Below are 15,082 nucleotides of genomic sequence, written 5' to 3' on the forward strand. Positions count from 1 at the left end.
TGTGGAATCACACATTCATTTCAGCGCTACTGCTGACGTCACAGAAATCTCCTCCCCGCCCCCTTTCCCTCAAAAAAAATTTCGAACATTACAACCCTCCCCCCTTTTCTATCACTTGGGAACATTACAAATTCCCCCTCCCCATTTCCGCAAGCGTAAGCGAAATGCATTTTCCGGTATCGATTCATTAGAGATTTTTTTCGACGAAACGCAACCCCCCCCCCTTTCCGCGCCCGTTTCGAACCGGGGACGTCTTCCGTACAGGGCCAGTAATAAAGTGTCAGAGACGAGATGACTGAATGTCCAGATGTTGTCAGAGATACGGAGAAAGAGAGATCAGCTGGTCCAGGCGACGAGGGGATGCTGGATCGAGAGAGGGGAGGATCGAGAAAGGGTTTCTGTGTCGATAATTAGCGATAGCTGCAGCAACTGTGTCATCCCCCTCAGAGAACCCCCCCCCCCCTTCCTTGGCACCATCCGATTTGCATATGCCTGAATATTAAAGGGTGCGACATGTGAGCGTGACAGTTCAAGATGTTTCCAAGAACGACCCGAAGTAACACCGACGTCTGTGCCACATTGAGGAAAGAGTAATGCAATACTTGTCTTAATTACAGATGTGCAGATGACGAGATGAAGACAACTAGAATGCATTGAGATCACCCCGAGGACTACAACGGCATGGTCGTAGCCAGGAAAAGATTTCGGCTTGTTCACTCAAATTGGTCCCATGGACGTGTAGCCAGAAATTTGAATAATAGAAATAATAACAATAATAATTTCATAACACCAATTGTATTCCAAATTATTAAATTATTATTATTATTATTATTGCTGAATCAGCAAATGAGTGAATATCCAGCACAAAGTTTGTTTTTTTGTTTTTTTCTACGTTTCACACAGTTACAGCACAGTTATTATACTTCGTTATTAAATTTTAGATACCTTCAATAAAAAGCTTTAAAAGGTAGATGGAAATTTTAGTCAAATATTTTGTTTGTTTGGCCTTTCACATAAAGTATAATTTTTCCAATTTTGAAAACTGTAGTTCCAGTTATTGCTCAAACTTTTTTCTCACTGTACCCTTTAGTCGTAATTCAAAGTCTAATGTGCCCCCACCATAGGTTTTCTCCGAATAGTCGGTTTTGGGGAATTTTTTTGCCTTCCTGATCGGTGGGGCGTTTTTTTATATGTTGGAGGCGTGTATCTTCAATAGGGCAAAATGGCATTCGGGCTGTATGCGGAAGGATGGTAAGCAAACAAACATTAGAGTCCTACGTTCACTATTTTATTGGTTGTTCCTACGTTTACAATATTTACGATTAGTTACAAAAATAAAAATGAGAAATACATGTATGCTAAAAAATATATAAAAAACTATAATTTTTTTTCAGAGTTGCTGAAAAAAGCAAAGAACAGAAAAAGTTTGAAAACAAACTGTCAAGCACAATTTTGGAGATTTTATTGCAAATAAACATAAAACAATTAATTTTCCACGACGAGATTCTAGAGAGAGACAATTAACTATCCTCGATGAGGAAGTAACAAGTTCTTTTATTTAGGTCCTTGGGTATATAGATTCTTTCCTGTGTGAATGTTTATGGAGGTCTAATTATCTATTAGCGAAATACACACCAATACATAATATTGCTATACTTGTTTGTTTAAATTTGTTTTTAACTCCAATTTATTCACAGACAGCCTAATCGGTTCTGGATGTCCACAGTTTAAAATGTGCTTCCACGAGGCATCGAACCCGGGACCCCTTGATTACAAGACCACGACCTATCACCCACACTGTCGGCCAAATATTGCTGTGTGTCAATGTGCCCATCGAGATAGGGTTGACTCATTATAAGCAGTAGGTTGACACTACTGATTTATAATTATTGCTTTTCTTATTTATTTCATATGTACATGGCATATTGCATTAAAAATAAACTTTAATATCTCATAATTTAGTTTACTGAAAGTAAAAAATAACATTTATTCATATAAAAATATTAGAAAATGTATTAAATATTCTTTTGACAATTGTATTTTTGTATAATATTTAACATTGAAATAATATCGTGTTACAGGTATCTAATGATTCAAATTGACTGCATTATCAATTAGGCCAACCTGTTTCGATGCGTCATTTTAGCTAGTTAGCTCCGTGCAAATACCTTTTCGTGACGATTACAATTCCGTCCCCCCCCCAAAAAAAACATTATCCCAGTCCAAATCCCATCAATGTATTTCTGTTGCATAGGAAATTAAATCAAAGAAGGGATTGTAATAATCTGCCAATTTTCTTGCAATTATGGATGCCTTTGCATCTCTAATTTAAATCACACATTTACTTCCCATACATTTTCTTTTGTTATTCTTGTTAATTTGTTACCGATTTGTTTTTAAATAAAGATATCTGAAAGAACAAAGCTCGGATTTATGAATGTGGAGATCCGGGGCAAACTTTATTGTGAGTCCCGCTACAGTCTTGGGTGGAGATTTCTGTGACCGGGTCGACACAAATATTATTCTTCTAACTTTCCATACATTCGCGCGCAAACATCTTCCAGACATCGTAAGGCATCCGTATCAAAAAATGTTATTAATTTTGTCACAAGTTTCTCTCCATCTACAACAAACGCATTTTGTTTCTGTGGTGTGGCAAAGCTCAAAAGAGGAACAATTGTCCTTTGACACAATATTTCGAAATCTAGATCTCACAGAAGAGAATTAATTGCACTTATTGAGAGGAGAATTAATTAATATTGTACTTTTCCATAATCTGATCGAGGAAATTTATTTGTATTTCTGTAGAATGGCATGGAGGAAAATTAATTGTACTACTAGAATCTCATCGATAAAATGAATTACACATACACTCCTCTAGAATGTCATGGAGCTCAATTGCGGAGCATTTATTCATTAATCATCTTGATGTACACATTGAAATCGAAATGCGTCAAGGAGTACTTTTGGTGCATCAATCAATGCACTTTTGCTGAATCAAAATAAACTTGCGATGAAAATGAATCTTTTGCTGAACTTCTGTGCATTTTTTCTCTTGTGTAGGATTACTTTGATGCAATTAAGTACATGAGCAGTAAGATCTGTAGCGAGTTAAGAAATTTAAGTCTATGTCCGATGTATTATTTTCTATTTGCTTCACACGAAAAGGATGACATTGTTAATACGAGAACTAGATAGACTTCAGACAATTTGGTGTTTTAAGTCCACACAGAAAGGATAATCGGGATTGGACCTACAGTTTAAAGTGAGATACGAACCACTATGTGCCTCCACCGGGTATCGAACCCGGGACGGTACCCCTTGATTACAATGCAACGACCATCGGGGAGGCAAGACTCCAGACGAGATCGAGAATGAGACACCCCCACCTCTCCAACCCCGGGCACTCACTTAAAGGTAAATGCATCGCAAATACTTAATTGGACAATTTGGGAATTTTTTTCCACAGGAATATTATAAAACAGTTTTGTTTTTTTCAGGATTTTTTATTTCTTTGTGCTTGTCTCTCTCGGTGGCGTATTGATGAATGTTGATGGGAACTCCAACGCTCCCTAGGGACGTAGCTATTCATTTTCCCTGTGTGACTTTGATAAATAGAACCTTTGTAAAGGAGAAATTGTATCTAAGTAGCAACTGTATCTTGTGACTATTGTATCCATCACCAATTAATATTAATACAATTAGACCCAGTTATTTATCTACACACCCAACGCTCCCAACATCCCCTTAATTATTTTCACAAAGACCTAATTTTAAGAGGTTACAGGTTGTTGAATAGGTAATCCAGTCATCTCGAATACTTTTCCCCCATTATTACAAACACACCCTAAACCTTTTCACAAGGGTTCAGTTCAGGTTATATTGGCATTAAATTTACCTTTACACTCGCAGAATTGAAAGAACAAACAGGGACGCCAACCCCATGACAACCTTAGTTCACCCTTGTGCTATCAAAATAGCCTCTGAGAAATTTTCAACATCGCCATTAAGTGTGCTGATACGAGGATTCAATACTTATAATGAAGGTACTCAAAAAGACACACACACGTACACACAGAGAGAGAGAGAGAGAGAGAGAGAGAATAAAATGGAGAAAAGAGATGATAAAGTGAGAAAATGAATTGGAAACAAAGAAATGAAAATTGATTATACCTTCTCTAGAATCTCAGAGAGAAAAGTTAAGTACTGAGAAATAAATGAGAGAGAGAGAGAGAGAGAAAGAATACAGAGAATAGAATAGAGAGAGAGAAAGAGAAGGTCAAAGTTTGTTCTAGGTTCACTTTATGCAGTATAGACTAATCGAGACTGGACCTACAGTTTAAAGTGAGATCAGAATAACTGCTCAATGTGCCATCCACAACGGATCTTACACGCGACCCCTTGATTAAAACGCGACATCAGGGAGTCCAAGGAAAAGATGAAAAGAATATGAAGAAGAGAAAAGAAGAGTAGGTACTGAAATAAAGAAAACACGTGAAAGAATTATAAGAGAAATGGAAATTCCATGACTTCGAAAACGTCCGCACTTGAAAGCTTGCAAAACGAGAATCTGACGGCGCGTCGACATCCAAGATGTTAAAATCATGTCATTCATCTTACATCAACATCGTTGCGATCATTCTACGGGCACCAACGCGACGTGAACTAAATACACAGCAACAAGCACATTAGTCCCATTTAGAGCAGATTAGCAGTTGCGTGTTAGTTACAAAAACATGGGAAGTATCCGTCTACTAACCTTGACCGTGAGCCTATATAGTTGCTTCGGTGACTCGCTTCTCGTTTCCCGCTGTGCCCGCATTCAAAGCACCGATGGCTTGACGCGATATTGTACGTAAGCTAAACCAAGAAGCTTATAATCCTTGCCAATTCTACAACTATAGCAAAACGCTGTACGAAAAAATAGGAAAACAGAACAAAATGAACGGGTTCCCTGTGGAATAAAGAGGAATGGACGTGAACCCACTTTTATTTCCATCTTTCTTTGCAGAGAAAACGGACAGCACGCATTTTACTCCGCCGCCGCTGAGGAACGTCGCTGGGTTCGAGATTAACTTCACCCGACAGGAGGCGCCACTATCGCCGCGTTTGGTAGGTGGAGCCGCCACTCGGCCATAAGGAGAAGAGAGTTCCGCCTTTAATGTGATTGGCAGGCTCTTCCTCCACGCCCCGCACGGGACGCATCGATTGCCGAGCAGGCGCCGAACGGGAGCCGAAGTTGGGCGGAAATACCCGATTGAAGAAAACTGGTAACTGCTATAGTCGGACAATGCTTGAAGGTTGCGAGTAATTTTTAGCATGTTGGGACGTTGTAAATCTAACATGCGTTTAACCTGCATTGTAGACAAGGCTAAATTGGATGAAGTTGATGGATAAAAGACTACAGAAGTCAGAAATAGACAAAATATTCATAGAAATGAGTTTTCTGTTAGTTTTATTTACGTCTCTTTTCTGTCTGTTTTGGCCGATCGCGACGATGAGTATGTATGATTAGTTGATAAAATGCACGGCTCAAAGTGCAACCCAGAACCTGCTTGCGGAAAGGTTAACGACGTAGTGATAACGCTTTCGCTTTGTAATCAATAGGTCCCGGGTTCGATTCCCGGTTTATTGCAGGGTATCTTGGATCCCACTTTAAACTGTTGGTCCAGTCCCGATAAGTCTGTCCGGGTGGACTCTTAAACAAACGAAGCGTTAGGTCTCAGGTTCGAACCTTAGTTGCATTGTGCTGGAGCAAGGCCGCGCATAACGGCACGCAAGGGGAGAAAGCGAGTGAACCGAACAAAGCAGCACACGCTGCTGCAAATATCTAGTAGCTGCAGTCGTTTTTTTACCCCTCCACGCAATCCCGTTCCCTATCGTTTGCTTGCTCCAGATATTCCCGGGACAGGGTATAGAGTAGCCTCATTTATTTCATCATTCATCTTTTTTTAGCTTTTATTTACACACACACACACATCAATTAATGTTTGAACATTTGAACGTATATATTTGAACTTATTTGTGCGAGCCGTTGGCTGTACGCACTACATGTTGATTCACATTGGTTATTCTTTTGACACATGTTTGAAAATGTGAAACAAAAACAAACAAACAGATATATATTGCACAATGCTGGTTCCACACCACAGTCCACGTATTATAAGGTAAGGTTACTTTGTGCGGTATTTTCGCTCTTATCTGTATCCGCTATCGCCTTTCCTCTTCGTTCTCTCATTTCCCACAAATATCTCCCCACTCGTTGCACTATCTCACTTATGATTCCTCTTCTATCTTCTACCACTTCCATTATTTCCCTCCCTGTTACCTTCTTAACCCACTTGTCTCGCAAATCACGCGTAGAGGGGCAGGCAGATAGCACAAAGAGCATATCGTTTCCCCTGCTTCATTCTTCATTTTTACTTGTTTCCAACCCCCCCAGTCTGAACCATGCTAACCTTCCCCTTTCTTTTTTGCCTACTAAATGTATGTATCTTGCTTTGCCCCATTCCGTTGATTTCAGTTGGTTCCTTAGTGAAGTCTTCGTCTGGCAGTCGGCTAGTATCTCTTGTCTATCTATGTCCAGCAGTCTCTCTCTGATTTGGTTTTCTACTGATGTATCTACCCTACCTCCCGTTTCCCACACCCACCCCATCCGAATAGAGTACAACATGTTTTTTATATCCCTCGCCCACTTGTGTATTTTCTTCTCTTACTTGCATTATCAGACAATGACCCTTCAGTGTCGTGTTACGGTTACCCTCCCTTGCCAGCTGAAGCCAATACTTTAAAGCTCTCATCCGAGCCTGTACTGTCTCTCTGTTTAGACCTAGTTCTTTACGTACTCCCCAATTGGCAGTGCTTCTACTTATACACATCACTTTGTTATAGACTTCTGTTTGGATGCTTGTGACAATGATCCCCCCCTCTAGCCCCCCACAATTCAACCCCATAGTTCATGGTTCCTCTTACTATTGACTTGTACAAACTCTGCATCACCGAGAACGTAATTTGAGGTACTTTACTTATGATACGCATTACTTGGTCTAATGCGAGCTTTGCTTTGCTTTTTCTTGTCTGCATATGTTGCGTCCAACTTCCAGTCATAGAGAATGTTACTCCCAAGTATGTGAAACGCTTGACAGGTTCAATTACTCCCCCCCCCCCCCGTAATTCCATTTTTCTTGTTTGCTGAAAGTATACCCATTTTTGAAAGCCATGATTTTAGTTTTTTTAATGTTAACTGTCATTTTGTATTTTTGGTACCCCTCTATTACTATATCGTCCGGATACAGGAGTACAGGTATCTCTAGCTCCCCTATAGATGGGGTTGTTCCCTGCTCCCTTGGTATTTCGTTCGCCACCCAATCTGTGAAAAGAGAAAATAAAATTGGCGACAGGATACATCCTTGTTTTAACCCAGTGTGGGAGGTGAATAGTTTCCTAGTTCCTGGGTGTGTGGTTTCGCGTATGTCAGTTCACTCTGGTGCAAATGAAACATATATGTAGATTAACTTATACTTTAATAACATGAAGCACGTAAATAACACGAAATATAATGAAGGTTTCCACACAAATGTACACGAATATGACGAGGCGTACAACACACGTACGTCGCCTCACGACTCTACTCGTACTCGCACTGCGCATGCGCACACTGCATGGCAACAAGCTTAATAAGAATGACAATTCGTCTGAACATCACGGCCCCTCTTGGAAGATCAGCTTCCAAAATTAGAATACACAATAATTATTACCTTTTACAATATAACATATTACACTTGAATACATAGATTACAATAAACACAAATTTTCTTTCTGGTTACATATTTACACTTTCTCAATTGGTAGAGGTGCAAGCTTCATAATAGGCCTCTTTAGTTCACCGTCTTTAGTTTTAACAGTTGCAACTCTTACCAAACCATCTTGTCCTTTGTGAGTTTCGATAACTCTACCTAATTTCCACTTCAATGTGGGTACGTTATCTTCCTTTATTAACACTAAATCATTGACTTGAAGGTTAGGCAATCTCTTCTGCCACTTCGGTCTACTTTGAAGTCCAGATATCCAATATGTTTGTGTCACAATAGCTTGTAACAGTTGCGGATTTGCATGGAGATTTTTCACATGTTCATGTCTCAATAATAGTTCAGTAACCGGATGATTTTTGGGTAATACTATAGGATGTTTCTTATCTGAAGACACATCAGCATTATGTAAACGCCCACCTACTCGTAACACACAATTATTGTCAATGAATGGACTCAACGAAAGAAGCTTACTGGATGAGGGGAGCTCCTGTTCTGTTTGTAAACAGTTAACCTCGCTCTCATACGCTTCACGTTGGGTGACCTTGACCCAAAACTCAGTCGCAGCTGATAACTCTTCGGTTGTCAACGTCTGCTCGTTTCGCTGCATGGAAGGCGTTCTACAGTTGCTTATGAATCTAAACATCCAAGCAGTAACACGTATCAATCTCAAGAATGATGAGAATCTCTGCAATAACTCCTTAGTGTCAAAGGTTGTAGTCAACAGCACACGAATCCTTGTTTTTCTTTCCTCCTTTTTTATTTCTTCACTTTCCACTGTATATGATTCATGCATAGGCAACTCAGGCAAATAAAGAAATGATGGACCATTCCACCATAAATGAGCTTCACACAACTGTGTAGGGAAAACACCACGAGAACCAATGTCTGCAGGGTTTTCTTTCGAACGCACATGAAACCACTGTTGAGGATTCGTCAGTTCATGAATGAGTGAAACTCTATTTGAAACAAATGTACTCCATCTGGATGGATCTGATTTAATCCAACATAGGGTGATCTGTGAATCAGACCAAAGGAAAATATCCTCTATATGCAATGACAATGATGACTGCACAACACTAATCAATTTGGCTAACAACACAGCAGCACATAACTCTAAACGTGGCAATGTTACAGGTTTTATGGGTGCAAGCTTTGTTTTCGAAACTAACAATCTGACTGTAACAGCGTTGTCATCATATACTGTTCGTAGATACACAATAGCACATGTACCTTTCTCACTGGCATCACAAAAACCAATCAGTTGACACAAAGTTGGTTCTCTACATTTTAAGCATCGTGGCAACTGTATGCTCTGTAACACAGGTAATTCAGCACAATGTCTTTCCCATATTTCTCTTATGTCACTAGGAATAGGTTCATCCCAATTTAACTGTTCCTTCCACAGTGATTGAATTAATATTTTAGCTAACATAGTGACTGGGGCTAGTAATCCGAGTGGATCAAATATGCGAGCTACCTCAGACAACAACCTTTTGGTTAATACAGGGTGTTCACTAGGTGGGTTAATGATGAAACTCAAATGATCAGTATCCGGGTGCCACACAAGGCCAAGAGTTCTTATGAATTCGCTTTTATGGACGGAAGATATTGTAGGTTTCTCTCGCAAATGCTCAGGAATACTGTTCAACACGTCCGCATGATTTGACGTCCACTTATGCAACTCAAATCCACCCTTTCGCAACAATTGTGTCAATTGTTGCTGCATCTCTATTGCTTCTGGAACACTGTCAGCTCCACTGCACAAATCGTCCATATAAAACTGTTTCTTTAAGACTTCTGCTGCAATCGGGTAATTTTCACCTTCATCGTCTGCTAACTGACGTAACACTCTCGTAGCAAGAAAAGCAGCTGGTGCCGTGCCATACGTGAGCGTATTTAAACGATAAACAATCACAGGTTCATTGGAGGATTCTCTCCACAAAATTAATTGGTAGTCTCTATCCTGAAGATCCACCTTTATCTGGCGATACATCATACGAACATCACTCGTCAATGCAATAAGATGGCCACGAAAACGTAACAAAATGGATAGTAACTCTGGCTGTTGTTTACCTCCATTCATTAACACGTCATTCAAGGACACGCCTGTGCTAGTTTTACTCGATCCATTAAAAACTACTCTCAGTTTCGTACTTGTGCTTGTCTCCTTTGTTATAGAATGATGCGGAATGAAATAAGAATCAGCGGGGGTGCTGGGTGGTTCACAGTCCGCCACTGGTGTCATATGATTCAACGCAATGTACTCTTGCATGAATGACTGGTATTGTTCTAGTCTCTGGCTATCAACTCGAAGCCTACGCTCTTGACTAAGCAAACATTTAATCGCCTTATCTTTTGAATAACCTAATTCGTCGCGGTTGACCTTAAATGGTAAGCGTACGACGTACCGACCATCATCCTCGCGATAATGTGTTCGTACGAAATGTTCCTCGCACAATTGCTCTTCTTGACTCGGCACTCGTAAGTTAGGAATCTCCTCCGATTCAAAAAACTTATTCAGAGTTTCGTTCAGATCATTTTCTTGTACAACAATGTGATAAGAAGACAGAGATTGTTGAGGTCTTTGTTGAGGAGTTTTGCCACAAACAACCCATCCCAAGCGGGTTTGAATAGCCACGGGTTCATTCATTCTCCCCTCTCTTCTTCAACTCATTAGTAACAATGGGAAAAGATCAGCCCCGATAAGCAACTGAATGGTGTCAGGTTTGTGATATGAAGGATCGGCAAGTTCAAGGTTTCGTAAATGTTTAAAACTCAGAGTGTTTGGTACACTCGCTTGTGGCACTGTGTTGGATATTTTCTTCACAATTAAGGGCGAGCAATGATAGGATCTGTCCCCGTTTTTAGAGAGTATGTTCAAATCAACAGTAGAGTGTGAATTGCCGGCATTTACACCCGAAATTCCAGTAACCGACACGAACACTTTTTTACGTTTCAATGCTAATAATTGGGCTGCGTTCTCGCTCAAAAATGACTTTTCACTAGCACTATCCAAAAGTGCTCGCAGGGAGTGAAGCTGATTTTGTTTATCCTTTACCCTCACAACGGCAGTCGGTAACAAGACACGCGTTGCGTCACACTGCGTATCAGCTGTTATGTGCGACACCACTTGCGGCGTTGCCAAGTTTCCACTTACCTTAGCTCTTTGCGAAGTTTCACGATGGATAGACGTGTGGTGAGACTTACCACAAGACCTACACGAGCCTGATTTACACCTATCCACAAAATGGGAATTATCAAGGCAGTTGAAACACAAGCCCTTCGATTTCACAAACACTTCCCTCTCTGGCACAGATAGGCTCCTATATTCTTCACATTTACTCAAAAAATGCGATTCTCGACACATAGGGCAAGAGGACGACACGTGAAATGAATTAGCACTTCTTCTAGCACTGGGTTCACTGTGGGGGGTGGGGGGTTTCCTTTGGGATCCTGGTTTCGAGTCCTTGGAAGATGCAGATGCTGCGAGCGCTCTCGCTCTGTTGTCCAGGAAGCCGCTCAGCTGTTCGAAAGTAGGAAGTTGCTCTGACGGCACGCTCAGCTCCCATTGTTGCCTCGAAGTACTGTCCAATTTCTCCACGGTATGAAACACTAGGATAGCGTCCCAATGCTGCACTGGAATGTCCAACACACGTAAAACTCTAACACATTCTGTCGTCACGTCAACAAGCTTGCGTAAGCCGACAGCAGACTCAGTTTGTACTGAGGGTTGGGACACAAGCCGCTTAATTGTGTCGTTCACTAGCGCGTGTTTCTGTTCATATCTGTTAGTCAGAATGTCCCAAGCTTCTTTGTAATTCGAATCGGTTATCGCTATAGACTGTAACAATAACGCGGGTTCACCACGGACGCTCGATTTCAAATACTGCAGTTTTTGCGCGGGCGAAAGTAACGTGTTGTTGTGTACGGACGCCACGAACAAGTCTCTAAAAGAAAGCCACTGCTGCAGATTACCTGTAAAAGTAGGCAAATCCAATCTTGGTAGACGCACATCACTCACTGTCTTTGTCTCGGTCACGGTCACGGTAGTTTGCTGTTTTTTCGCGATGTATAACTTGGCCAATGCTTCGTCGAGCCTGTCCTGCACTGAACCAATTTCCTCATCATATTGCTCAAACTGTTCGTCGGTGCACTTTTCAGAGATTTCACGGATCAGTTTTTGAGTGTCTTCTGTCAGTTGTAATGCTTTGTCTATGTACACTAAAACATTACCTTCGGTGAGATCATCTGCCGCCAATTTCTTCTCTAAACGTGTGACGTCACGTTTGAGGAGACGTTTGTTTGAAAGTATTTGCTCCATATTTAAGTCTCAAAACACGTAAAGTACATACACGAAGATCACAGTCACATCCGGCAAGGATACGATGCACAGAATTACTGGTAAGCACAAAAACACTGTCTCTCGAAGCTCAAACACGAAGCCGTTAATAAGGCGCACTTTCTCAGCGGGAACACAATGGATGACCGGGCCGTAACGAATCGAATCAACCATTTATCCGGGCACAGGAGGACCATGAATAGTTTCCTAGTTCCTGGGTGTGTGGTTTCGCGTATGTCAGTTCACTCTGGTGCAAATGAAACATATATGTAGATTAACTTATACTTTAATAACATGAAGCACGTAAATAACACGAAATATAATGAAGGTTTCCACACAAATGTACACGAATATGACGAGGCGTACAACACACGTACGTCGCCTCACGACTCTACTCGTACTCGCACTGCGCATGCGCACACTGCATGGCAACAAGCTTAATAAGAATGACAATTCGTCTGAACAGGAGGGTTGTACCAGTGTGGTTCTGTGGCCATCGCATCTCACACAGAATTGTACGTTTTCATATAGGCTATGGCTTGTAGCGCCCTTATCATGCGCGCCGACATTCCTTTCTCTTGCAGTTTCCCCCACAAAATACCCCTGTGAACTTTGTCAAACGCCTTCTCGTAGGTAATCGATGAAGCACGCGTACAACTTCTTTCGTTTCTCCTTTATTCGCCCAAGTACTAATGTGTGCAACATGAATATATTATCTAGGGTACTATGCCCTTTCTTGCAACGGGGAAATTTTATCAAATATTTCTGTCCACTTTTGTATTCTACGATTTAAAATATGCGTATATATTTCGCTCCATATTGGGAGCAAAGAAATACCCCTAAAATTGCCCGCGTCGCTCCTATCCCCTTTGCCTTTGTATATAGGACAGATTATTGATGTAGCCCAATCCCTCGGAAAATATCCCTCTTTGAAAATCTTGTCTAGTAGTCTACGGTTATTTTCTAACATATTCCTGTCTTCCCCCATTGCTCTAAAGAAGTACGTTCCGATACAGTCCAGCCCAGCCGCTCTCCTTTTTCTAGTTTCATAATTGCCATTCTTAGCTCATCTACTCGTATATCCTCATCAAGTATCGGTATGTAGTCCCCTAGGAAGTAACGTTCCCGTGCAATTTCAGTCTGAAATGTCCCCCCCCCCCTCCCCGCCAAGTAAAGAACGACAGTGAGATTTCAAAGCCCGATCCAACCTTTTCTTCATAATTTTGCATCTCTCGTTGTACCACCCTCCCATAACAGGTTTGCCCCCCTTCCCCCTCCCTTTACCATACGCCTTCCGGTCCTTTCGAAAATATGATATCCTAATCTCACTGCTTCCTGTATATTATTTTCCTCGATGGCTATTTCTTCTTCGTCAGGATTAGCTCAAGAGCTAGGAAACAACGAACCCAGTACCTTCGGAGGGGAACCGACCACTCAGCGTACTTGCTGGCTCAGGAACGTGAACAGTTGCAAATTTATAATAATAATTACTATTATTAGCCACACTAATATCAATTTTGTACTTACAATCACTGGCAATAACAATGGGACAACTATTCCCCGGCCGCCGTATCAACCGGTGTCCATTCACAGCGAAGTACGGTTATATTCACAAACTCCTGTTTCCCTGCAGGCTGCTTCGGGGGGGAGGGATTTTAACGTTGCCGCTTCTTGCCCAAGCAGTAGGCCTAATTGCTTGTTTGACCGCAAGTTCATTCTAAGGTAAACGCGGCAACAGAGGGTCACTGTCATAAAGCCGGTCTCCGCACCAGATCCTACGCCGTCGTGGCTATAGATCCTGAAATTCTCGCTTCCCTGCAAGGTGCTGTGTGTGTTGCCTGACTCAATGGCGCTGGTTGAAGTTGCCATTAAAACTTTGTTATTAATATCCACTTATCGCCGTACAGTTAGGCAGCACACATAGCACCTTGCAGGGGCGTTCCATTATTATTTGCCGGTGTCAGTACACGGCAGGCTTTCACAAAGTTTAAAAAAAACTCAAGTCCATTCTTGCCACTTGTTAGGTTTGTTTTTTGACCATGGGACTCGACCTCATTCTCCCTGCCCACAGATCGAACTTCTCAGCTGCCCGAAAATACTCCAATTCGCTTCATTCAGTAGACGTAGGCTACGCCCATATGTAATTCCTTCTCTGCCTCCCCGATGGCGCAGTGGTAGCGTGATCCCAGGTTCGACTCCCGGTGGAGGCACACAGAGAGCTGCACATCGGGAAAATTTGCTTCCTATGCCCGCCTGGCTGGCGAGCGGGCGAGTAAAACTATAGACCTGGGTTTTGACCCGTCGTCAAGCATCGAAAACCCACGGGTAACTGGAAGGCCTTGCAAGACCAAGCTCGCTTATCTTCAGCGAACGCTCATTCCGGTATGCACCATCTCCAGATACAAGAGTCACGCAGTCACCGTTGCCAACTTTTAGATTCTAAACTGAGGAACACTTAATATGTTCATCAGGTTTATCAATTTGAAATTGCAGACATTTATTCCTTGGTAGAAAACATTTGTTTCACTCACACCTAGTGGCGGCGATTTGGTTCCAAAACTAGGGGTCGGTCCAAGGTGCAAAAATAGTAGGGGGGGGGGCAAGGGCAGTTTAATTTCCCTTGGTACATAAGGTTAGCGTGGTGCCAAAGTGGCAAAAAGGGGGTGTAACTGCCCCCTCTCGGCCCCGCCCCTAATCGTCGCCACTGCTGACACCTGTAAAGGAGTACGAACCAAGTTTGGAAAAAAGTGCCATTGTAAATAGTTTGGAACTTTGTGAGACTGGTGGTTGTTGTACAGTAAACATTTTGGGGGGTGCTCCTCTATGGCGCAGTGGTATTGTCGTTGGCTTGTAATCAAGGGGTTCCGGGTTCGATACCCGGTGGAGGTACATAGTGGTTTGGATCCCACTTAAAACTGTAGGTCCAGTCCCG

The 15,082-nt window shown here is 41.8% G+C and overlaps 2 protein-coding genes across 2 annotated transcripts; both read right to left on the reverse strand.

Annotated features, from left to right (window-relative positions):
• Positions 1–7,830: 7,830 nt before the first annotated feature.
• LOC146005460 (uncharacterized) lies at positions 7,831–10,461 on the reverse strand. The gene has a single exon (XM_083144703.1). It carries the CDS (start codon positions 10,459–10,461, stop codon positions 7,831–7,833), a length of 2,631 nt encoding a protein of 876 aa, XP_083000829.1.
• Positions 10,462–10,476: 15 nt separating this feature from the next.
• On the reverse strand, positions 10,477–12,132 carry LOC146005461 (uncharacterized). The gene has a single exon (XM_083144704.1). It carries the CDS (start codon positions 12,130–12,132, stop codon positions 10,477–10,479), a length of 1,656 nt encoding a protein of 551 aa, XP_083000830.1.
• Positions 12,133–15,082: the final 2,950 nt, after the last annotated feature.

The sequence above is a fragment of the Lepisma saccharinum genome, chromosome 23 (genome assembly GCF_977018435.1).
Source record: "Lepisma saccharinum chromosome 23, izLepSacc3.1, whole genome shotgun sequence".
Lineage (NCBI taxonomy): Eukaryota > Metazoa > Arthropoda > Insecta > Zygentoma > Lepismatidae > Lepisma > Lepisma saccharinum.